At 39.0% G+C, this 26,864-nt stretch overlaps 2 protein-coding genes across 2 annotated transcripts in view; both read right to left on the bottom strand.

Annotated features, from left to right (window-relative positions):
• sik2b (salt-inducible kinase 2b) overlaps positions 1-12,294 on the bottom strand; it is a 44,785-nt gene extending 32,491 nt beyond the window's left edge. Inside the window, exons 1-3 of the mRNA XM_034700874.1 lie at positions 11,674-12,294; positions 8,438-8,554; positions 3,432-3,495 (exon numbers count right to left, since the gene is read on the bottom strand). Coding sequence (XP_034556765.1) covers positions 3,432-3,495; positions 8,438-8,554; positions 11,674-11,811 — 319 coding nt within the window. The 5' untranslated portion in view covers positions 11,812-12,294. The remainder of the gene's footprint in view (positions 1-3,431; positions 3,496-8,437; positions 8,555-11,673) is intronic.
• Positions 12,295-12,937: 643 nt separating this feature from the next.
• Positions 12,938-21,048, bottom strand: laynb (layilin b). The gene is made up of 7 exons (XM_034701988.1): positions 20,737-21,048; positions 17,473-17,779; positions 17,132-17,289; positions 16,307-16,345; positions 15,542-15,616; positions 15,286-15,403; positions 12,938-15,010 (listed from the first exon to the last, which is right to left on the bottom strand). The coding sequence occupies exons 1-7, from the start codon at positions 20,849-20,851 to the stop codon at positions 14,701-14,703; spliced, it is 1,122 nt and encodes a 373-aa protein (XP_034557879.1). The 5' UTR covers positions 20,852-21,048; the 3' UTR covers positions 12,938-14,700.
• Positions 21,049-26,864: the final 5,816 nt, after the last annotated feature.

Here is a 26,864-nt window from a genome sequence, read left to right as displayed (position 1 = left end):
AACCTGAAACATTCATCATGTCAGAAAAGCAGAGGAAACTCTCAGGAGGGGAGAGAGTGGAAGAAAAGGGCTAGAGATCTGACTTGGCAGCAGAGTTCTTGCCTGAGTGCATCATAAGTCTCCAGAAAGTGTATTTAAAAATCAGAAATAATTATTCGATTGTGTAAAGATTGGATATTGTAATGATGCAGCCAGCAGCCAGTGTCTGCCTGGCTGAGTCAAAGCTGCTATTGCTGCAGCCGATGATGACATATAAACGTCTTACATAACTATATTACATTGTGCAATCAGGGCAGAGGGGTCGGACGAATCAGGACACGATGGTTTTGTAATACCCTGACATGATCCATGAGAATATCAATGGATTATGGAAAAATGAGGCTGTCAAATCTGGATTGTTATTCGAAAGAATACAGTGACATCTAGAAAAAACACTCCGTAGCTCTTTTCATCAAATCCACCCAAAAAGCGACTGTCATGTACAGTTAGCTTAGATAAGCTAAACGACTGCCAACACGAGGGAACTCCTAGCAAAAAAAAGATGGACCAAAAGTTTAAATAGTTTGCCTTCCATCATCTAAAAACCGACACAAATAAAATGTTGATTTTGCGGCATTCGTTTACAGACTATAAAAAACCATTCAGAGAGGCTAGCTGTTTCCCCTGCTTTTAGTTTTCATGCTAAGCTAGGCTGAACAAAGCTACCTTTTTAAAAGTAACATCTCTGCAATTACAATCAGCTCAAAGAATAAAATGACATTTCAGAATGGCTAGCTGTTTTCACTACTTTCAGTTTTTATGTTAAGCTAAGCTACCCTAAGATTCCTTTACTTAACACTAGCTTCATATTTAGCATACACAAACAATGTGACTAAGCTAGATAAAGCATAACATGCTTGTTAAATCTGAAACCAATATAAAAATAACAGTTGAGAGAAGCTAGCTGTTTTTACCACTTTTAGTTTTTAAGTTCCTATTTTCATACAAATGCAATGTGGTTATGTCTTTCTCACCTGTTCTCAACATCAAATAAAGCAATTAGCATATTATTACCCACAATACAATACAACTACTCTCACAAGAGTATACTGTAAAGAAAAGGGGACTGTGGTACTCCTGTCACAATTGACCACAACTAGGTAAACTTAAGCTGCTGTTGTTGGTGCAGCTTCAATTAGCTGCCCCTAATTCACATTTTTAAACCAGGCTCCATTAATTAAGTGTGTCCACCTTTCACCTCTCTCTGGGTCACAGGAGCAGAAGTGTGTGCTGCTGAGTCAACATCACAAGTGGAACACTGGCCTCGGCATTACAGAGACACACAGGCTGACACATATACACACATATATATATATACACACACACACACACACACACGACTAATAAGTTTACTGTAGAGTACAGCTGAAGTAATCCTCTCAGTTGCCGTGTGTGAAACTAGGCTAAGTGCAAACATTCTCAGACTATCTATTTGGTGAGGCCGAAAATCTATGTGGATCATGGTCCACTTACAGGTAGTCCACATCAGACAGGTTGACATTTGTGTAATACATTCTTCAAATATTCTACAGCAAGATGTAAAAAAAAATCAGATCCAGTATGACTTCTGTATATCTTTGAAATATCTCAACATTCATAATACTGCAACAAACAAAAATTCTCAACAAACTTTCTCCTTCTTTAGGTTCATATTCATTGTAGTGCCTTGAGATCAATGTGCAAACATTGTACAAATTGAATGTGTGTGTTGCGTGTGTGTAGTAGTGATAGAACTCATGTGGTGCTATGGCGTGCTGAGATAATTTCTTATCATCTTGAACAATTCTTGCTGTGTTCTGACTTGTCTGTCGCTTCCAGGACAAGTGTATTTATTTGTGCCTCACTCTCAAAGCAGTGTGACTGAAGTAACTCAATTTTGTAAGTTGGACTTTCCTGTACTAAACCTGAATTAATCTTATATGGCAAATCTGAGCTTTCTGTCTCATTGGTCAATTTTGTCTGGCAAAAGCCAGTCGGTCAATGACGGACTGGAAATTCAGGTTTATAGCAAAAAAAGAATCATTCTTTTTCAGGTTGTTACATATTTTCCCTCTGCTTCCGCCACTTGTTGCATAATGAGTCGAAACTGCAACATCTGGTCCCTTTCTGTAATTTAAAAATCATTATGAAATCCTCTCATGCTGACATGAAAAAAACATGGAAGCATTGTGAAACCTTTGAGCTCCGTTTTACCTGTCATATTGTTTATTTAAGTATACAGTTTAAAAGGATTGATGGGTATTTTTAGATAATTGCCAATAATAAAAATACTTAAAATATTCATGAATATTCCTTCTGTACGCTTTCAAAATGTAAGAATTTGCTTCACTTCTTAATGCCACACGATAATACATTTATCTAAAATTTTGAGGAACATTGGATGAAAAATTGTAGAAACTAGCTCATGAAAAAAAATCACAGGTTTTATGTGGCGCACAGGTATAAAATGACACCTTAAATATTGTTGAGATTGTTTTTTAATCCTACACACTGTCAAACTTGCCACGGTGTCTTAAAATGTTGTTAATCAATCTTGATGATGTTTAAGTCCTCCTTTTATTCCCTTTTATAAATTATTCTCTAAGCTGAAGCTCTGTTTTTTGACTCTGTCCTGTATTTGTATTAGTATGTTTTTGTATTTTGCTAATTTATGTTTCTTGACATATTTTTTATACTTTGGACCCTAACAAATGTCCACCTCGTAGGCCTACAGTTTGTTGACCTCTACTGGCACGTGTTTCACTTTGTTTTTGGTTAGGCTTCTGTTTGTTTGGCACAAATAAAACAACTATTTACGTAAATTATGAATGTGCACGGTCTTCAACTATGGTCTTTTCTTTGTTTTACTCCTTGAGTTCAGCTCTTATAAAAAGTTTCACAGGCAATATTCAAACATGCCTTGTGATAGTAAGTCAAAATGGAGAAAGGCTTTTAGCCAGCATGTGGGAAGTTCATATCTTACACAGTCTGAACATTTAAGTGATAAAATGGGGAGTAGCGAGTGATTCTGCAACACATATGGTAATAAATCTGCACTTTTCTCTTTGAAGTTTCCTTTACAAGCCCTGTGTGGCGTCATTTTATATGACAAGAGCGCAAAGTCAGCACAGTTAGTCAGTGTATCACATGACAAGGGCCACATCAGGACATTGTTCTCAGATTTCCATCGATCATCTGACCTTTGAGTTTAAGGCCTGGATACTTTTAAGAGCAATGCAAACTCAACAAGACTTTGATACTTCCCAGTTTTTCAAAAACACTGCTTATGCACCAGGCACCAGCGCAGATTTTCTGGTACAACTGATATGTGGAGGATAGAGATGAAACTGGGTGGGACAATGTTTTTTTTTCAGATACCAGAGTCAGATTGAGTTTTAAAAAGCATCACTCACCAAAGATCTCCCCATTCTTGGCATACTCCGTGACTAAGTAAAGCATGTTCTTGGTCTCCATCACCTGAGAGAGGGAGAGCACGAAGGAATGGGCACAGAGAGAGGGGAAAGAAAAGTGGGAGATTGAATACACACGGAAATCCACTTTTGAATGGCATGGTCATTAGATAATCCATGTTAACAGTTTCCTGCAACAAGAGAGGATTAAAATGGGGAACAAGAAAACATGCCAATGACCAAAATATTACACAACAGTCCACATGGCTCTGTCTGACATTATAAAAAGTCCTGAAAAACAAAATACATGAATGGAACAGGGTCTAAATATGGCAGCATGGTAAGAGAACGGAGGTGGACGGGTGGTGTTGGCCGAGTATATCTGAATGGTACTTAAAAACCTCTCAGTCCTCACTCGGTGCTGAGTTGTGTAGGAGGAGGAGAACCGATTTAGAAGCAGTCAACACTCAGGAGATGAATAGAAATAAATGCGGAGGAGAGAGAGAATCAGATGGAGAGGGGAAGGATGAATCAGACAGAGTGAGCCAGACATTCACACTAGAAATCCCACGCTTATTGTTTGTGATCAATTTTCCATCTGTTACACTGACCAATTCATGGATTTAGGAAACGAAAGCCAGTATTTGTTGCTTTTTTTGACGGTTGTGTAACAAACACATACTGTTCTCTCTGTTTTATAGCTCTGGACTAAAACTGATTAATGAGTTAAGTCCATTTATAGGTATTCATTTTGGTTCAATCAAAACAAGAGCAAAGTGAGCCATTTATACATCTAATCTGGGAAATAAACCCCTCAAACAGCGCTCAATTTGACTGTCACAGCAGGAAAAGCACAGGTGTAACTAATAGTATTAACGAAGGCTCTGTTTCTTCTAGGTGTGCCAGTAAAGCAACATGTACAATAGCAGGGCTCTGGCACTGGCACACCTGAGTGGAATGCAGCCATTATTAATGTTATTAGTTACACCTGTGTTACACAGATAAAATGTCAAACTCAAAGGGAGGTCTATTTTCAATTTATGATGGAATGTTTTTATCATTTGTTAATGTGGAGGATCCAACAGGTACAGAGAGAAAACCCACAAAATAGAACCAGAGTCCTATTCCATTATTCCTAGCTGCTGTATTCAGGCGACCGGGCCTGTTTTGAGAACTCCAATTTTTTTCAAAGTAAACGCTTCGGACCCCGCGGGACACTAACTAGCTTCATTTATTGCTCTATTAGCCGTTCATCACAGCAGATGTCTTTTGCAGCTTTTCAAAATGTGACAAAGAGTGGTTAAACAGACATCACTGAAATGCAGGGAGACTGAGAAACAGCAAAAAAAAAAAAAAAAAAAGGCTTAAAAGGTTAAGCCCTCAAACTTACTTAACAACACAAGAAGGTAAATAATTGCAACGTTTCTGCAAAATTTGTATCAGTAGTGGTATCACTCCATGAACATCACATACCTGCAGCTGCTCAGTAGTGCAAAACCTTCCTGCACTTACTATAATCACCACAACCATTCTCACACAGTGGAAATAACACATTAGGTACAGTTTTATACCATGAGCAGCATCTGAAGTGTTGTATATTTCTGGCTCAGGACTCCTTGCTGAGTGTAAATGCTTTGGGGGAAATAACCAAAGCCAAAACTCTGTCATGTAATAAATTGTCAAACAAGAGAAGAAAACATACTCTGAATTCCAGACACCTACAAACAAAAGGTTCACGTTTTATTTAACACTGCATGGGGCCTGAATGACACTACCTTGAATCAAACATAACACAAATGTATGATTTATTGTTTTTTGTTTGGGTGACATTAAAATAGGTAAATCTGAGGATGAACTAACATGCATTTTCTACCCGTCACATCTGAATACCAGACAGTGAGGAAGGGCGGGTACAGACTCAGTGGTAAATCACAGGCTGGATACAGGCTAGACTGCTTGATGTTTTAATATCATGCATTCAATGAATAATTTATCCATCCTATATATAATTGTTTTAATACTTTTAACAGCACCGGCATACAATGATGGATAGTGGGTATTGATTTATCGTTACGATCAATCCAATATCCTCCATTTTCAAACATTTCTTGCAAATTGATTGATATGCATATTAAAAGTTCTTATTTGAATGATGGTACTGATAGGCAAGAAATGGTTTTGGAATGTTGGAACCTTCATGCAGTAATGATTTTGACTGCTTATAATCTTTGAAGCTGTAGAATCTTGGCAGCACTGAATAGGATGGAAAACCAAAGCAAGTCAGAGGATGGTGAGAGGCAAAAAGGGTAATAAGAGGGGAGTAAAATGATGGCAGGCTGGGGTCAATAGAGGAGAGGCCACACATTGGAGTGGGGTCCCTGGTTGGGTTGTCTGTGTGTCTCTTCATTAGCCAGGGCTTGCTTCCTTTTGGGCCACGGGGCCAACCCCGGTTTATGAGACTGGAAAGGAAATCACTAATTGACCTGAGCTGATTGGACGGAGGGGCTCTTGGAAATAATGATACACACCAAAATAACACACAGCAGAGGGCTGGAGCAGTGCCTCATGGTTGTGTAATGATAATGAACACTCATTTACTTTCCCTAAACTAAACAAACTAACAGGGCCCAAAGGCTTATGTAATACCACTGAATCACTGGAATTATTGGTAGTTACGGCTGTTTCATGCCAGACAGCATACATCACAGTAACTAGGTGAAACAAGTTTGCCTTTGGCTAGTTAACATAGCAACATAGTGTAACATCAAGAAGAAATCATTTTAAAAAACAAACTGAGTCTTGAACAAAAAGATTATAAAGTATTAAAGTTGGCAAAAGGACATGACATTGGAGGATTTAGTTGAATAAAATGCTTTAAGCAACAGTCACAAAACTGATGGCTGTATTTAAAATACAGTTTGGGAGTTTTCAGTTTGGAAAGAAAGTTGTGGTGCACAATGTAAACCATGCAATTATCTACATGAGCCATCATGCACTGAGACAGCTAAATGGAATTAATTAGTGATCATTTGGTAATGTATGCTTGGGCTTATTAATGGAACTTTTGAAACAACTTCAATGAAAAAAAGCCCCTTTGAGTCAAGACCAAAGTTCACTTTTGACAGAGGGATCATATGAATATAAACTCTATGATGTTCAGAGGACATCCTACATAAAGCGCACAAACAGAGCCTTTCAGTTCAATACCCTTTAGATACTACAACATCTTAAAAAGCAGATATTTTTAAGGTAACAATTTGCTTTGGGTCTTCGAAGCTGTGCTGTTGTGTAATACATCTACTCTGTCCCCTTAAAGCCCAATAAATACAGGCCGAGGTCTTGTAAAGTGAGGGGTCACTAACAAGGACTAATAACTGTTTTCAACAAGCAATGAAACCAATCTGGTCTAAACTGGAAATGTTACAGGTAAGCAGGCTGTCAATCAAAAGGGTGAACCTATCAGAGATGTGTATTTCATTATAAAACACTGCAGGGTAGGGCAGATGTAATACCTACAATAATAAAACTTAAAATATATGCGCATGAAATTGCTAACATTATTAAGTTTGGTTCATACAGGCAGCACACTCACGGTACAGAAAACACAGCTGCAGCTTCAGTCAGTCTGCCATTAATAGTGCTTCCATATCTTCAACTATCCAGGCTCTGCTAGGCAGCCGTTGTTTGCTAATGCATTAGAAAATGACCTGGATTGGTCCTGCACTTTAATGCTCTGACTGCTAAAGAACATGCAGCGAAGAGCGACAAGTAGTAGCAGAGAATTTTGATCGATATCACATATTTATTCACAGATTATCCAGACAAACAGCTAACTCGAGGTCCCTTCAACAGATGATGTGTTGAGCATCCACTGCAATGAATTCTATACATGTTCCCTTGGGGACCTTCTTCGACCATAGTGCTAACCTTTAGTCAACAGGAGCTTCAGAGATTAGATCAGAATAGTCTCCAGTCACAAGCCAAAAGGACTGATAATGTTCTTATAGTTATTTTACCAAGCTACCTACAATTAATAGCTTTTCCCTTCATGTTGTACCCCACATGACATGGTTAGAAACCACAAGTTACAAACCATTTGTCTCCTATATTGTAATTAATTGCCAGCTGTTAGATAACACTGAAATCATGATGATAGTTTAGTTAATCTTGGCTTATGACTTTACAGCTGAACGTCACTTTGCAAACATGTCACTATGGTCACATTCAGATATCCTTTGTTGATCTCTGAAGAGAATTTGTGTGTCACGTTTAATCCTCTCAGTATAAGGAGCCATTGGCAGCTACTGTACCGCACCTGAAAAGTCTATCATCACAGTTAGCTTGAAAATATTGACTGTCTAGGTGCTGGTTGGCCCAGCGGTTTAAGTGTTCGCCCCATGTACAGAGGCTATAGTCATTGTCACAGAGGTTGTTGCGGCGACTCTGGCCACAACCCTTTTCTGCATGCCTTTGCCCACTCTCCTATACAGGTCTCCCTTCAGTTGTTCTATCAATACAGGCACAAATGCCCAAAAGCCTTAATATATATATATATATATATATATATATATATATATATATATATATATATATATATATATATATATATAAATATTGTTATGTGACAACAATGAAAAACAAAAAATTGCAGTTCCATTAGTGAGAATCGAGTTAGTCAAAGCTAGCACGATGTGAACAATCTGTGTTTCCATGAATATTGTGTACATTTTTTGATTCACACTTGTGTTGTTTTGGTAAGCTTTATCATCCAATATTCAGTTGGCGTTGAAAAGTATACAATTGAATCAGAACATCTCAAACTGAAACAGCAATTCTCTACACCCCATTGCTTTATTGCAGTTTATGAATTACGTTAGGTAAAAATACAAGACAGAATCACAATGCGGTGAAGATGCAGCAGTATAAAGCTGGAACATTTTTTCCACATCTTGCATGTCCATCATTCTAAAGACACAATAATAGCATGGGGAACAGGTGCTGAGGCTCACCTGGTAGAGCTTGATGATGTGGGGGTGGTCGAGCATCTTCATGATCTGAACCTCCCTGTAGATCTTCTCCAGGTTGACAGCATCCAGCTGGGTCTTATCGATGATCTTAATGGCCACCTGCAACATAATCAAGCATTTAGTACAACGCAACTCTAATCAGTGAGCTCATCAGACTTGATTGACAAAAGCAAACACCCCCCTACATTCACACACACACACATACACATTGGTACAGACAGGAATTTAATAGGGGACAGAGTGTTCCTGCAGCTGTGAGAGCAGCAGAGATCTGTTTCTGAGACGCAAGAGAGATGCTTAAATACAGCTTGTGCTTCAACTTTTATAAACAACCTTGAAGCCATGATGACATATCACATGAAGTTACAGCAGAGGTAAACACAGACCCCGCTGGATACACACCCCACAATGACACATATATGTGTAAGTCACACACTCACAACTTTAACACTCTTGGCTTTGATAAGTAGTGTCCTGAAGCAACAAGGCAATATTCACATCTCTCCTTCAGACAGTCTCATAAACAACATTTCTCCAGCTTGATCTGAAGTGTTTAAAGTGTCTGATAGCCGAGCTGGAGAAGTAAACAATGAGAGACCCCCAGTGCTTCTCTGCTGGATTAAACTGAAGAAATTTCATTGAGCATTCGGACTGTAGACCTAAAATTGCAGCAGGTGATACATTATGGTTACAGCTGAGACATAAGCTGAATGATTAGTTGTTTTATTAAAGGAAAACAAATTTACAGCTGTTCTTTTTCGAGCAAGAAAGTCAACTAAATATTGTTGACTCTTATTTTTTGGTAGTTAATTTTCTTTGTCTTCTATGACACAATGAGGCTCATTTTATCCTCCATCTCTGTGATCAATAGATAGACTGTCAGAATCAACCTCATCACATAACCAAGAACTGAACTAGGAATGTAAGGTGGCATATTATCACCAGCGATCGCACCGTGCAACTAAGCTGACGTCACACTGTGTTGAAACTTTGACCTTGCATTGTTTTGTGTTGGTTTGGGTGATATGTCAATAAAGTATTAATACAATAAATAATGTGGAAGCTTCATGTCATGCTGTACTCATTTTAGCCAAAACACAGCCTCCTGTTAGGGAGGTTAGACATCTCTATCCCGCTGACACCACTTTTGATCCTGTAAAGCACATTTCAAGTACACGTTTCAAGCACTTAAGTTACAAATGTGTAGTAATTAGTGTTTTGATATGTTTAACAATCTCTGTGATTACCTTCCTATGCACAGAACAGACAGGTGTGCAATTTGGGGATAAAATCCTATGAAGAAACACAAATCTTTTAATGGCACTCCAGTTGCAAGTCAAGACCTCTGAAGCAGTGAATTCAGAATAACTGACAGGGATTAAAGGGTACTTAGAAGGAAAGATGTGAGATAACTGATTATATTGTCAACACGGCTGACACACACACCCACACAACATAAAATTTATTGTGATCTCTGCGGGCACAGGGTCGTTTAAGGACAATGGGCTGCATGGGGAATTCAGCAAACACACAGAGTAATGATTGAAGAAAGACAGGGCAGTGCTAGGTGGGTAATTGCACAACAGACTAAAACAGACAGGTCCACAAGGGAATGGGCTAGCACCGTGTGAACCCACAAGCTGCAATATGTACATAATGCGATGAATGGGTCAGTATCGCAGACAGAAGCCATGAGTGAAAAAAGTAGGTTATGCACACACAGGTAAACCTGACTAGACATATGCAAAAACCTGCACACAAATGCATCTGATCTTCTGTTTCATGTGCCATTAAACTCTGCTGTTCTTTACACACATGCCCCGGGCTAACATCTCCCTTGCTCTGGCAAATCCTCAAGGCAGATGGCATCACATAAAGTTGATAGCCGCCGGCCTCTCCAGCTGACCTTGGCGGCTCTAACAAACGGTCCAGCTCTGGCTTCAGCCAAGCCAAGAGGCTGCAGAGGCCTCTCTGTACTGTCCAACACTGCTGAGTGACCTCTATCAAACAAGTGGCCTCAAAACCAGCAAAAACATGAAAGTATTCACTCAACTCTAATACCTCACAGGTTGCTGAAATGAAAACCTGTATGTTAACAATGCATGGTGGGAGATTACCTGACCAGACTAACCCTTCGTCTCCCCACAGGCTTTAATAACTAGATTAACATGATAAGAGCTCAATCAGCCATTTCTTAACGTGTTATTCATTAAACCCACCAAGTGGATGATGTAAATCTTTGTTTCTTTGTACACTGCGAGCTCACGTTCAACGACACACAGTTGGAGGCTCAAAGATCAAAGTGTGCTTTCACAAGTCTCCTGGCCTATTTCTTCTGTCTCTGTCTCTGTCTCTGTGTCACGCAACACAGCTTCTCCACACAAAGACCGCACACTTTTTCACTGAATCCTTGTGTGTATGTGTCATTGCAATACAAAGCCATGGTACTCAGTGGTACTGGTCAAGAAAGGCCTCTCTGTAAGGAGCGGACATGGCACTGTGGTCATGCAGGATTGCCTGAGAGCGTGTTCTACTAGTGTTTGTAATATCAAACCCTCTCCAAACTAGGCTCAGACTCTACAGCCGTGTCAGTGGGTTGCTGTCTGCTTGCATGCGTGCGTGAGGAACACTTTGCTTTCCAATTACAGAGATCTGGCTGACACATCCTGCTCCACACAAAGCTCTTGGCACTACAAAAACCACTAAATCACATCATTATTTGGATTACATAATAAGCCCACCGACCCGTGCTGCATGCCCCAGATACAGACACTTGGGGATATTTACAGCAGCCAGACTCTCCAGTTTGGTACACTGTGTCACTGTCTGGGTCATCATTACCAAAACTAGTACAGGTGTCTAATCCTGTCCTGGTGTAGGAAAGACAGCGTGTTTACAGTTTGTGTTTCCCAGCAGCTGCAGCACTGCTGGTCAGACCTCTTACTGGCAGTGATGTTGGCTCAGGGGGGTAAACGTGCACTCAGTCATTGCTCCTGTAACCTGCAGGATTCAAACACACCAGCTGTTGCTCCACACCGGATCAGCACAAGTGTCCAGGCAGATACCTGATCCAAGTTTCTATTAGTGCACGATGTGGACTGGATTACGGTATCTACTGTGAATATTTGGAGTGTCAACTAGTGCATAAAAGTTATGTAACTCAGCTGAACAGTAGCACAAGTTAGCTTCCAGGCTAACTAGTTCACAGACGCACTCACCTCGGTCTTGGTTATACGGTGTCGAGCCAGCTTCACGACAGCGAAATTGCCCTTTCCTAAAGTGCGCTCGATGTCGTAAAAGCCCACTCGGACCGGACCCCGGATCTGCGGTTTCTGGACACTGTCAGCCATGACCATGCTGTTCAGTGTGGGACTTGTTTAGTGGAAGAGTAGGAGGTAGCCAGACGGAGCAGGGGGACACACGGGGGGCTGCTGAGGCGGGCAGCTACAGATAAAGACGAAAGGAAAACAAACCGCCCGCTTCTTCTGCCGCCGCCGCCGCCGCTTCTGCCGCTCGAAGCGTGTCCATTAAAAACAGACAAAGTTGATTTCTGTGTCGCCCTGCCAGCTTGAACACCAATGTGGCGACACTCTCCCGTCAATGTTGCGATACGAAGCGGCAGGCCATTTGCTGCACCCGGGGGCTGTCACACACCACGTTCTCCAGTACAATAGAGCTCTAATATTTCAGCCTGAGGTACCTCTATCAGCTACAGAGCACACGAGTTGACTTGCAAAGAGGCATCATGTTCTCCGGTTGACGTGTATTGACGTCAAAGCCATGGGGGTATTTGTACAGGGGGCGGGGCTACGGAGCCGCTCCACACTTCAGTGCCAATTGGTTGCCAAGACAACGAGACCCACCTCTTACGTCAACCGGTAAAATTGCTATTCCGAAATCTGTTTGCTTGCCTGCCCTTCTTGATTGCACGCATAGGTAACTTTGAAGTCTCGCCCTGCAGGTGTTTTAATAAGCTTCTGTAAGCAGCGCGTGACAAACACAGGCGAGAGGGTTACATTTTTCTCTAAATCATTTTAAACGTCCCTTTTATTTTGTACTTTAAAAAAAAAAAAAAAAAAAGCAATATAAAAAATAATACAGATTAAATTAAAAAAGCCAAGTTTGAATATAAAAGCAGAAAAAACACCTTTTAATGCATTTCTACATTTATTATAAAATTAAGAAAAAAAGTGTGTTATGCGAAGAAGAACTGCAGTATACTCTAATTTAACGTTTTATAACGTTAAATGAAATAGCCTGAGTATTAGGGTTTTATTTTGAAGCAACAAAGACATTTTGGTCAGCAACACGACAGCGCCATCTGTTGGCGGAAACTAAATATTAAAGCCAGGCATCCCTCTCCTTTTTGAAATACTTTTTTTTACTAGAGTAATAGTTGTCATTTAAAAACTGGCATTTCACCTTCACACACATCAAATTGACACAGACACACCCTTAAACACTTGTACAAATTCAAAACAATTTATATGACACCATTTAATGGTTTAAAGAGGAATGAAAATACAATAAATTGTAAGCAAACTTTATTTGACACCCACAAACAACATCATGTTTGAAATAGCCTACAGCTCATGTTCACACCTAGCAGTGGTTTCTTCAGCTCAGGCAGTGACAGTGAACACAGAACAGTGGATTACTAACAGGCAGGCAGAGCAGCACTGCGAAGGCCTCTGCTGTCACGCATAGACTTCCTGAATGTAAGAGTTCCAGATGTGCTTTTGGCATTTCCTGTCTAACATTCTCCAAGAACACACTCAGCCTCTCCTTACTGGGCCTGCTACAACTTTCCGACACTATGACCCAACAGCCCACTCAGTAGACACTCAGGAATAACATAGCCGTATTATGTTTAATAATCTATAGCCATGCTTACTTTAGAAATGTACAAGGCAGGAATATTCTTTTAAAAACAAACACTGAAGGATGAGTCCATGACATGTTACAAACCCCTACAAAGATCAGTGACAGGGTTGAGTTTCTCACACAGTCAGGTGGAGTCGGGGAAGCCCACAGCTTTGAGGTTTACTGCGGTCAGCAGAGTTCTGTCATCAGTGTTTCCGCATGTCCTGTCCTGTTCCCTGACATCAGAGTCCAAGCAGGAAGTCCTCACAGGGCCAACACCACTCCTCAGGTTTAGTGAAAGAGACAGAGTAGTCTCCTGAATATGACAACTCCCCTTAGAGAGTAAACAGGTTCTTTTATGTCTCTGTGTCATATGGTGTCATGGCTGGAAAATGGCTGACAAATTGAATTTTGTATTGTTTACAACATGAGTAACCTTGCGTGAGTCCTGAATTAGCAATTCTTCCTGGGGTTAAGTTTGTAATGTACCATGTCAAATGTATCAGCACTGCTGCACTGCTAAACTCAGCTGACTCATATCTGCTTATTTGGGCTCATCAATGCCTCTTTGAAACTAAAACGTCAGTGTTTCTGGGAAGTTACTCAAATTAGAGCCATCTCTAGGTTTAATTTAGGATTTTGAATTAATCGTATGAACTGTAATGAACATTACTGTCACAAAGTAAAGTTATCCAAGAGTTGTATCTGCTTGATACTTTGGTTTTGCACTAAATACCATGACCAATTGAATTCACAGCATTCTTAGCTCTACGCAACCCTTGAGTTAGGTGCTAATAGGCAAACGCTAGCATGCTAAAGAAAATAAAGTAATATGGTGAACATGGTCAATATTTGGCTTTTAATCTGTTTAATACTTTGGTTTAAAGCTAAAAACTAAAAACAATGAAATTCAAATCATTCTTAACTTGAAAATGTTTCTTTAGGGCTGATTAGCAAACAATAGCATGCTAATTAACCAAACCAGGATGGTGAATGTGGTCAACATTTAGTTACAAGTATCCCTGTTCTAACAGAGCTTTGTTATTATTAATGTAGTAAAATACTTGAAATATATGAAAATAGATGTAACCAATGTAATCCCTTTGTGTTCAAAAACACAAAGAATCACATTACATGTTCTTGTTGCTTAAATAGCTGAAGAGCTTTGGTTGGTAAAAAGTTAGGGAACCCGTTAAATGCAGTACCCGAGTCCACGCTGACGCAGCCATGTGTTTAGTAATCATACACCACAGAGGTTACCAGTTAGCTGTACAAGAATGAAGGGATGGAATACATCTTCTGTTCCTCTGTCCTCTGATTATATTTATTAGCTGGTGTGAGATTAAAGGACACCCACAGAGACCAGATGGGTTTCAACAGTATTATCCATAGATCTCATTTTCCACCCACCCAGTCTGAGCTTTGCAGGTCTCATAGATGTCATTGGTTACAAAGCCACTCTCCCTGGTTGCCGATGCCACATTCTCATAATCGTCACACTGGTAGTCCTGACATGGAGCAAGGTTATACTTTCTCATGATGTCTGTAGGCATGCTGCTGTCCAAAGAGGTGTGAGGCAGTTTGGTAATGTCACTGAAGGCATAGGGTCCTTGTATGGGGCAGGGTGATGGTGTTGATGAAGACATCCATGGCTTTGATCTGCTTGGGTAGCTTTCTGTGACTGTTTTCCTCCTGAATACGGAGAAAACAACATTGAAGAGCAGAGTGTGGTCATCAAAGTTTGTTTTGAAGTGACCCTCGTACTTTCCAACATGTTTCATGAGCCAAAACTGAGTTAATACTGAAAATGATTGATTTAATGTGATACCGATAAACAACATTTAATTAATGCATCATTCAAATATATATTCTGCAATAAAAAATATATAATTGTGCATCTAGAAACATCCTGCTTCATTTTCAACATACAATATTCAAGTACGGGGTACAGTTGTTGTTTTTTTTACCTCTTAACATGCTGTTTGTAGCAGAAGAATCCAGCAACTGCGATCAGCAGCAGGAGGAGAGCAGGAATAGTTGCATAAAGGATGTAGGAAACATATAATGTATCATCTGAGATGGACACTGCAAAGGAAAGAACATCACTTGGAATAACTTACTTTAATATATGTTTTGAAAATGTTTCCCCTGAAGTAAAATGATTATTTTCTGGATTAAATATATGATACAAATGAACTTTTTAAAATTTTTATCTAGTCTTACCTGATGATTCTGGTACTATTTTTAGCCTCTCATCCATTTCTGTAGTTGAAAGTGTGGCTGGCCTCAGAGATGGAACTGGGGCAAACAGGAAACATTAAGACCATTAGATCAATGTCACAGGAAAATATGACACAAACATTGTTTTCACACAACAGAAACAGTTTAAAACAGATTTGTATTTCCAGAGACATTAAACAAAACATGTGACAGTATAAAATGAAATATTCATTGTGGGGTATTGTGCCTTATTTGTTGTTATCATTTCACTTTTAATGATAAATGGAGCTTTTCTGTATAGTAAAGGACTACCAGTATATTAGCTAATATCATTCATACACATTCACACACCACTGAACAACAGAGGGAGCAATTTGGGGCTCAGTGTCTTGCCCAAGGACACTTTGGCATGCGCCTGCAGGAGCTGGGATCAAATTGCCAACCTTTACCCTCTTGTGGTTAGAAGTTGTTATCACAGGTATCTCTATGCAGCTCAAGTAACCATCAGATGTATGTGATTAACAATGCTGAAGAAGTTTGAATGTAAGTTGACCCAAGATTTTCTCCTGAGTCCCTTCTATTTCTGACGAAAACCCAAATCATTACAAATTAAGATCTGGAGAGTGCAAAAGATGTTAAGTGAAAAGCATGCAATAAATATAGTGATGTGGTTTTAAGTCTAAATTTTGTGACTCATATAGATGCAATCATATTTCATACAAGTACATGGACTGAGTGAGGATAGTGCCTAGGTTGTGTAGGTTGTACCTGCATGTGCTGTGTCCTCAGTAAATACTGGTCCTTTGTCTGCAAAATACAAAGAAAATAGACAAGTAATGTTGTCATACAGCCATGTTTTTTTTTCATATAGTGCATTTTCTTTAAGTTTTGTTATCATTCCTGCCTTACTGCATTTGTTAAAAAATAGTCGATGCATTAAGACACAAGTTCAAAACTTCTTCCACTTCCCCCCATTCCATATTTTTTATCTGGAAGATTCAAGACCCAACAAAGCTAAACTGGACGTGTCCGAGGACATAAATAGCTATCTCTTTCTGTGAGAGGGATCATTAACTTGTTGGTTATATCTTATGAATAACACATCTTTTGGTATCAAGATAACTACCCTGTGCAAAAAAAGTTTTTCTTTCCCAACAGATTATCACTCTTTTGAGAAGTTTTTGACCTGTGGGAATAATATACTAAAATACTTAATACAATTACAAACAACATAACTGTAATTTTTTGCATTAGATATCTTGTTCCCACAAGTCAGTTGGCTTTTGTGCATCAAGATAGTAATGTGTTATATTTTGAAAACATGTTATTCTGTGCAAAGAGGATAATCTAATTATAAGAACAGGCAAACTATCCTGTGTAAACAAGATCTTTATTTTGTGCTGATAAGTTATTACCCTTTTTTGCATTGGGTAATTATTGATCTTAAAAGGTAACAGCAACATAACAAGTCAGACCAAAGGTGTTGAAAATAAATTATTTTTGGGACTCGAGAGGCTTTGCAAAAGACAAATAAAGCAAAGAGTAGTAATTCATTCCCGAGTACTGCTGTGTTTCTGAGCTCCCCTGACTCACCATCTCTGTATTTGCAGACAAAGTTGTTCTTGGAGTTGCAGTTGTCGTCATTCCACTGGAACAGGAAATGACCTTCTTCATCAGGTGGGGCAGAGGGCTGGTGGTACAGAACCACACACAGTTCATTACCACACGATGGCTCGTCCCAATGCCAGTTTCTAAAGCAGAAAAAGGAACTCAGTTTTATCTTCTACCTGCATTTCATTGCTCAAATTCTTAAAGAGGACTGAAGATATTTAATTTAAAATAAGACAAATTATTTCCCTAAACAGTGATTGATAGAAATAATGTATTTAAATAATTTATAAATAAGGAGAAAAAGCAGAAAATTGGAGAAAGACCTGAATTTGGCCTTGCTTCCGTCCAGCCAGTAGTACTGTGAGGGACAACCTGGGCTTGCTGTCTCTGCTCTGTAGCGCTGTGGGCTGCGACGGAGCCCAATCCAGAAGTCTCCATCACCAGGCTGCAGTCTTTTTATAAACCTCTCCATCAGCTGTTGCTCGCTCTCTGTTTCAATGCTGAGCAGATCACCTCCATCCAGCCTGCAAGCCTGCCTGGCATCCTCAAAGGTCAGCCTACGCCTGCTGTCATGGATGTAGGACACCTTGTAGCATGGGCGCTGTGTGCCGTGTCGACAGATCCTTTGGGCTGGACACCACAGTCATCACCAGAGACATAACAAGAGGAGAAGTGCAGATATATTTTAGTTCTCTGAAAACTGTGGCTTCCACATTGCAAGAAGATTACCTATCACCTACAGTATCATTTGGAAACAATGACCCATAATATTTAGGTTGGGTTCCTTTGCCAGAGCCTCCTCTTATTTTTCTGCCACGTGAGAGTAAACATATTTTAGCAAGATTCTAGTCTAACACTTTTTGTTTAAAAGTGTTACATTTCCTTTTTTTATACATTTTTCGTGTTTGAATAAAATGTCTATAGTAGTGTTATTGTGACACAAGATAAATATTTCAAATATGTGAGTAAGAACACCTCTGAAATGCAGTGGTTTTCTGAGGCAGAACAATAAGAAAAAAATTGCTGGTGTTAGGCAAGGTCTGTCTCAATGAATCTTGAAATCATGAAACATTGAATGCACAGATGACTACAGAAGCCCTAAAAGGACATGATTAAATACATTTTATTTTCTCTGTTTTCTCAAAATATCAAGTTATTTCACTTGTTTTCTCAAGATCACAACTTATTTTTCATGTTATCTCAAGACAACAAGCTTTGTTTAGATAATGAGAAAAATAAAATGTATTTAATCATGTTCTTTTAGGGCTTTTAGAGGATTACTAAACATAGATATGGTAACCAACTAACCTCAGGTAATAGGTAAGCCCTGTTATCAGTTTCTTTAATTGTTTTGTTTTTTTTGTTTTTGCTATAAACATTGTTTAGAAGATTTTGCCTCAGTAAAGAATAAACATACATTTTATTACAAGACATTTATCTCACAGGTTGAAAATCAGAAAAACAAAAAACAAGCTTTGTTCTCTGTATAAAAAATGAGATCAATTATACCATCATCACGAGAAAAATAAGTCGAGATAACAAGTTTTGTTTTTCAAGATAACACCAAAATGAACTCGTTATCTCGTGAAAACTGAGAAAATAAAATGTTTTTAATCATGTCCCTTTAAGGCTTTCATAGATGACACAGTTTCTATGTAAAAAGTTTTTAAATGCCCTCCAGTGAGATGGACATAATGTTGCCTGTGACCCCTTAAAGTCAGGTCAATCTGTTCTTCCCTATAAGAATAGATTTCATGCCAGTTCATATTTTGATCAGGGATTAGATAGATAGATAGATAGATAGATAGATAGATAGATAGATAGATAGATAGATAGATAGATAGATAGATAGATAGATAGATAGATAGATAGATAGATAGATATGAACTTTATGAATCCTTTAAAAAATCACAGGTTATATACACACACTGTCCTGCTCTACTCTGGGAATCTGTGTTCAGCTCTTGAGTGACCCAGCACTTGGTATTTTGGTCATTATTGTGGTGAGGTTAATTGTTGATGAAGATAATGGAAGGTCTTAAATGGTTTGGTTGCTTCATTGTAGATGTTCCTTATTTTATTATTATGACAAAAAAAAATCCTTAATTACTTTTGTGCATTGTCTTTACACTGCTTGGCAGTACCTGCACCCAAATTGACTTGAAATACTTTGTTACTCTTACTGATCTTGTTTCCTCTTGTCTAGATCTTTGCTTGTGTTGTTCTTGTTCTCGTATGTACGTCGCTTTGGATAAAAGCGTCTGCTAAATGACATTGTAACATTGTAACATTGTAACAAATACCTCTGTCCAGTATTTATTAAGACTTGGGCACTTTAGTTTTTAAGAGAATAAAAACTTGAAATCTTCTGGTGCGTATCAGGGCCACATTAAAGGAAAAGGTCTGGGTTTTCAATATTAAAGTTTAGATTTTACGAGAGGTGGTTATGTTGTTTAGAACCCCAGCAAAGCAGGCGCCCACCCCTAAGGAGATTTTGACCAATCAGAATCAAATATTTAACACAGACCTGTGATTAGTGAGAAATCAGGGTAATAATAGGAGAATAAAGTTATAATTTTATGAGATAAAAGTCTGAATAAGTAGTCTCTGTTTCTTTTGCCTTTTAATTGTTTCGGTCTTTGTGAAACCTATACTAAAGTTTAACTAAACAAAGATGCTCCACACTCCTTATTTTGATGCTGCCCATCTCATTGTCCACTAACAATAACATGTAGACCAACCATAGCCTCAAAATACAACTTTATTCTCATGTTGTTACTCTTACTGATCTTGTTTCCTCTTGTCTAGATCTTTGCTTGTGTTGTTCTTGTTCTCGTATGTACGTCGCTTTGGATAAGAGCGTCTGCTAAATGACATTGTGACATTGTGACATTGTAAGTACAGTACACAATAGGAGTAATATACAGGTCTAAAAAGGAATACCGGTGCAGGTTTATAATAAAATAGCAGCTGCAATAATAAATAGATAGATTATCCAGTTAAGAAAGCTAAAAGGCTATTTAATAAAACATTTGTCACTAACAGGTCAGTTAAATGAAGGAGACATACATTTTAATTTCCTTACAAAATATTACTTTGACCAATTCATTTTTGATTTTTGATTTCTTTTTTTTAATTGTAGGTCCAGTACTTGCCCCAAAGTTAAGTTAGTATTGGTGGAATTATCAAAATAAGTGTGATAGAGATACACTGAAAAACTGTTGCATCACAGCACAATAGAGCCTCCCCTGACTGCAGATCAGTGCTTTGAATCTGTTTATGTCCATTTTCGACCACGTCACGTGACACTCTGCAGCGTCTAAATGCGTCCTCTTCATTAAAATTAAGCTTACTCTGAATACTTAAGTCGTCCTAACCGTGTTTCAAGTGTCAAACTCATTACATTCACTTCTAAAGTAAACGTGGAAAAAAACAACCTCTGGACATAGCCTACGTTGTGCGAGCGTGGCTAAATTAAAAATCCCTCTCCCTTAAACCACAGAAAGTCGAAGTTTAACCTTTGAGGTTCAAATCAAACATTTTACAGCCTTTCAGCTGAAGCAGTTCTTTCTTACGAAGTTTCTTACCAATTATATCAGAAGCGGATCCAGGGTGGAAAAACACGGCGATAAAAGTGCCAAACAGCGTCATACAATCCATCTCTACATGTTCACCCGAGTGTGCAGGACGATTTCTCTTCATCAAGTGTTAACTACTGCCTAAGATGAACTTTTCGAGCCCAGAGATAAACACAGAAAGATGACAGAGGAGCAGTCTGTCCAGTCTAAAGTGGGTCGACTCCTGAAGGCGTGCATATGGCGTCTGTCTGAGGGAAGAAAAAAGTGAGACAGTCCAAGATTTTTTCTTTAAAAGTCACAGTTTTGTTGCTTTTCACTGATTTTCTTCTGCTCTGTAGCCTTCAATACAAACCACTGTGCTATGAATCTGTGAATTTGTGCATTTTGTCTTGTGTCTTCCAGTTTTTCACCAAATTTAGCAAAAAATCCCATTCCACATAGTATAGTAATTTCATTACAATGGAATGAATGGAGTCTTTGTATAGACATTAGTATCATGCTCTATGTATTAACCCTCCTGTTATGTTTCGGGTCAAATTGACCCTTTGGAACGTTCAAAAATCCCCCAAAAACTGTTAAAAGTATTTTTTCGGTATGAAACTTCTTCTGCTAGGCTTAAAGGCACTATGAGGAGTTTTTCATCAGCTGAGGAACAGACTGAAACCAACACTGATGCCTCTTTATGAACCTCAAAAGCAAACAAAACCATAAACAACAACACTGATACCTTCTCTGTTGTCATTTTAATGCCTTAAACCACTCAGAGGGGGTAGGTGTCAGACCACATGATTGACATTTGGCTTTAGAAACATCCTTTTTCAGCTGTTTTCATGGAAAATAATAACATTGAAAACACTACTTTTGCATGTAGAGAACAAGAGATAAGAGGTATCACTTTGTCCACAATGGGGTGCCAAAGTTGATATAAATCAAAAGTTCCTCACAGCAGCTTTAATAGGTGAAATGAACATATCAAATGAAAATGGTTGATTTCACATATTTGCAACCCTCATGCATGTTTATAGATATACTGTTTGTGGGTCAATTTGATCCGGTAGTCTAAGTGGAGGATAAAAGGGGTCAGAAGTGTCAAATATTAGTTGTTTCTTTGCAACTGTGTGACAAATTTCACCCCAATCATACACACATGCACACACACACCCTTTTAACATGAATTTTCATTAAAAACGAGTGAGATATCCTCATTGAACCATAATCTGTGAGGATTAAAGAACACTATTGCACTAAATATTGATTTAAATTGTTAGTAATTGAGTTAATAATAAGATTAAAAAATGTTTATTGGGATTTTTTGGGGTTCTGACACTTAAATTGACCCAGGAACATAATTGCTGTTCCTGAGAAATGAACATAACAGGAGGGTTAAAAAAAGGAACGACTATCTTTAACACACGCACACAAACACACAGTGATTGAGTGCTGTCTTGGGAAAAACAACTCATCAGAGAAAATGAAGCAAGAGAACAAAAGCAGACAAATGGTTAACTTAAAAAAACCTTCAGTCTGCCTTAAGAGGAAAACCTCTGCTATTCCTTTTCCCTGACCAGTCAACTTGTTGATCTGGTGTGAGGTGAAGTTTATCAATCCCCAAGTCTCATGTGGCTGCTGAGCCTCATCACAACCAAAACAAAACATCCCAATCTCCAGTAAAGCTGACATTTCAAAGGAAACAGACCCATAGCACAGTGTGAAAACATCATGCTAAGAGACACACAGCAAGGGCAAAAAGAGAGATAGAGAAGTACAAGATAAAAGAGAGAGAGAGAGAGAGAGAGAGAGAGAGAGAGAGAGAGAGAGAGAGAGAAAGGCCCATGGTTCAGGGAAGCATGCAGAGGAAGAGGAAAGGATTTTTTTTCAAAACTTCCTGACTGTTGTTTTGCTTTGGTTTCCAGGCAGTGCTCTGTATTTTCCAGAATATGAATGATTGTGAAAGTCTGGAGCAGTCATGTGGGTTATGCAACAAAAATAAATCACTTCACGCTCAATCCAGCAAATCCATCAGTCTGTAACTTTCACTAGGTGACTGTGAGGCTGGCAAGTTAAATATTGGCCTCTTTTGTACTAATGTTGAAATGCAAATGCTGTTGCTTTTGTTGATTTTTATGGAAATGGAAGCCCCCCGGATGACCATCCAACAACCTTTTTCTTATATTTTTGAAATTCTATGATTTAATGTTTTGTAACTTTGTTACCCCTGGGAAAACTAGACAAATGACCTGTGGTTACAATAAATGTAATGTTATTTTTCCTTTTAGTGGTTATCTAATAATGAGTATCATTTCAGAACATAGATGTTGTCTTGGACACTGATTAAAGCTGAAATGTCTGCCGAAGGAGGGCCAATCATTGATTAATGTATTACAACGTACACAGCGAGCATTTCCTTGAATAGACATCGAAAAACTACCATTTCCACTGATAAAAATATGAATTAACTGGTTCAAAATAAAAAATTCCAATGTCTGTTTACAGATGTGGATCAAAGGTTTAAGGCTGCATGGTGGTGCAGTGGGTAGCGCTGTTGCCTCATGGCTAGAAGGTTCCTGATTCGAATCCCCGGCCGGGCGGGTGCCTTTCTGTGTGGAGTTTGCATGTTCTCCCTGTGCATGCGTGGGTTCTCTCCTGGTTCTCCGGCTTCCTCCCACAATCCAAAAACTTGCTCAGGTTGATTGATCACTCTAAATTGCCCCGTAGGTGTGAGTGTGTGCATGAACGGTTGTCTGTCTCTCTGTGTTAGCCCTGTGATAGGTTGGCAACCTGTCCAGGGTGTACCCTGCCTTCCGCTCGAAGCCCGCTGGGATAGGTTCCAGCACCCCGTGACCCCTAACGGGATAAGCGGTCAAGATAATGGATGGATGGATGGATCAAATGTTTATGTTTAGTGTGTTTTACCATACATTCACACACATATCAACAGTGGTTTTCAAGTCACATCTCAAATACGTAACGGCAAAAATACAGTAAATTAGAGTCAATATTGAAGCAACCTGGAAGCACATTGCTTTTACATTGGTCAAACATATCAGAGCAAAGGCTCATGGGACTGTTAATGTTGATGTTAAAAAGGGTATTAGCAACATTATAATTGTTGTACAGTTATTCAGATATTGATCATTTGTAGTTGCACAGGTTAAATCAAGTTTTTTAGATCACAAAGACAGCTGACAAATTTGACACCAAAAGTGTGGGTGCTGTTTCAGTCAGACTGTTGTACCCTTCTGTGGGAAGAAATGGATCAGTAATGTGGCACTGGAGTTGTTCTTGCCATGGATATTTCTGACTCTGAGCATTCTTAATCTCACTAGTTCACCAATACATCAACATGTCATGAGATTCATCCAATCCCAAAATATATACTATCCAAACCTGCCAGTCCCCTGTTTTCTGAGTCATTCTTACCTTGAACTTTATCATCAGGTACATCAACCACGTCAGCATATGAGGGCCCTTCAATCCCTGTGGCCAGAGCTGCACAGCCAAAGTACCAGCACATGCACGGTTTTCTCTTTTCTTCTTGTGAATTGCCCTCTGAGCCTTCTTGTTAACATCCAACAGCTATATGCAATGCAGTTAAGATTTTGTATGAACATTTAAATGTGTTGAAATCATGACTTTGTCTATAAATGACTCTACTGTAAATGTCATTACAATAAACATTTTGATCCTCCAAATTATGAAACAGAACTGTGTTTTCTGACAAGTTGATGTTGCAGCTGGTTGAAAACTAGTTGAAATTAGGCCTCAGATGTGTAGAACTGGTTTCCCCCTGTTTCCAAACTAAATTTAATGTTTGAATCCTGGTTGATGCTCACCGGGCTCTTTAATGACAGTGATTATGAAGTCTCCTAGATAGTCATGACAGCCAAAAGGTGTGATCGCACGTACCTGTCATTCATTTTCCAGAAATCCATGATTGTTCTGGGATCTTGTGAAAACAAAGAGTTTATCTTATGCTAACCAGGTTGTTCTATCAATATGGCTACATAAATAAAAGCCTTACAACAAAAGATGTTGTTGCTCCTGAGATATGTAACTCATTCTCTTAAGTAAATATTGTAACTATGACAGTTCAAGGCCTCCATAGAAAGAATGAAAACAGTAATGTATCTTGATGTCATTGCTGCCATGCTGTTTTTGTGATAGGTTCCTCTGAACTTTCCATGCCATGTTTGATGCAGTTTTTTATCTGCAGCCCACACCCTTGAATCTAATGCTGAAAAACAGTGTTCAGTATGTAATGCTGAAGTACATTGAATGATTTGATTGAAACATGCAGGAACACACACAGCTCCCACCTCCGCCTGCAGTTTATCCTCCTGTATGATTTCAACAACATCCATCATCTGATGTCCTCAGACAGCAGCTCCTCTCCATGGAGAGATCAGACAATTACAGGCTGTTTTTTCTGAGTGTAGCTCTGTTGTTTACATCCTGGCATCAGTTTAGCTCTCTGTCTAGCTCTCTTTTTAGTAACACACGTGTGTCCATTATGTGAGACTCTGGATGCCTCTCATGTGTGACCTGAGACAAATTTTCCTTGTTTTGGTCTCTCGAAGCTTTGATGATTTATTTGATTATTGGTCTGTGCAGCACATGTTTGTCATGTGATGAAGCACTGTGACTGTGTAACAAACACAGTCCTCGATGAGTTTTTCTCTCATCATCAGAGTGTCTACTGCTGGGCAACAGGATCATAGATTATTTGTTCATACAGGAATGTAAAACTGTTCATATGTGAACAACTTTCATGCAGCTTTCATGTGGGCCAGTATACACAAATGTAAAACTGTGATTAAGCACTTTCAGTAATGCATTTGCATTTTAAAAATTGATTGGTTTGGGTGTGAAGCACCAAAAACATTCCCAGCCCATTGGTTTAGAAGATTGCAGCAACCACATAACAAATAAAAAATGGGACATTTAAAAGAAAGCAGTACATGTCTGTGATATGATGTGCTTTTTTGGGATAGCCTCCCTCGGGTTTACAGCTGACACAATAACAGGATGATACACTAAAGTGCTCTGAAGCACACACAAAAAAAAGCTATTGGGCCCCTGTTCATCTCTGGTAGGCTGATTGTTTCTCTCAGTTTTTCTGTGTTAGAATAATATCTGAGCCTACATTTGTTCGGGGGTATTTTACTAACCAAAAATGTCTTCTGAACATACAAAATGTTGTGCAAAACAAGTATGCAAACTAGATTTTGATGCAGACGGCCATTTCTTTTGTTTTTCTATCTATGGGAGATGGCAAATCACAAGTCAATAAGACACAGAGAACAAGTCACATAAGCTGTGACCTCTTGCAGCCAGCAGAGGACACCAAACTACATGTTAAAGAAAGCTCTGAGCAGCATTGCTTTGCTATATTCAACTGTCTGTTACCATCCAAGCGGCAACCTCCGGTCTAAAAATATGAGTCAATGCGGAAGTGTTAAAAGCTGCAGTTCATCGAGGATCCGCTTGAGGCTGGCTCCGGAAGTACCGGAAGTCACATACACATGAATGGGGAAAAGACGATCTTTGCAGCATTAATAAACATGTTTACAGCCTGGTACAAAAGATGAGTGTAGTCTGAATAGCTAATTTCTCGACGTCCTCTCACTGTGAGGGGGGTGAATTTTTTTCTAATTTGGCAATTTCGAAGATATTGAGATTACCAGTCTTCCAATGAGAGGCACAGCTGCCTGTGGGAACACTGCAGCTGTTGGCTAGGAGGCTCAAAGCCCGCCTCTTTACGTCACACTGGCTCGACAGAAGCAATATGGCTGCCGCAGCCGATTGGCCTCAAACAGCTCTTCAGAAACAGATGGGTGACGTCACGGATACTACGTCCATATTTTTTACAGTCTATGGTTACCATCCAATGACACCAGAAGCAAAGGATTGGAAGTACATTTATTAAATAACTGTCTTTGTATCTCATCTGTTAGCTATTTTATAAATCTACTCCACATCTCAAAGGTGAATATTTGGTTCTTTAATTGGCCTACATTTATCTAACACACATTCAAATTGTGTTTGTGCCCTTTGTGCCCCTAGAGGACTGGGGGGTTATTTATTTTTTCAGTATCAGGTAAGGGGGGCAGAGTATTACTACTTTTCATAGGGTCGTA

This window comes from Notolabrus celidotus, chromosome 14 (assembly GCF_009762535.1).
Source record: "Notolabrus celidotus isolate fNotCel1 chromosome 14, fNotCel1.pri, whole genome shotgun sequence".
Classification (NCBI taxonomy): domain Eukaryota; kingdom Metazoa; phylum Chordata; class Actinopteri; order Labriformes; family Labridae; genus Notolabrus; species Notolabrus celidotus.
Note: the sequence above shows the minus strand (reverse complement) of the source record. Positions and strands in the feature narration are given on the sequence as shown.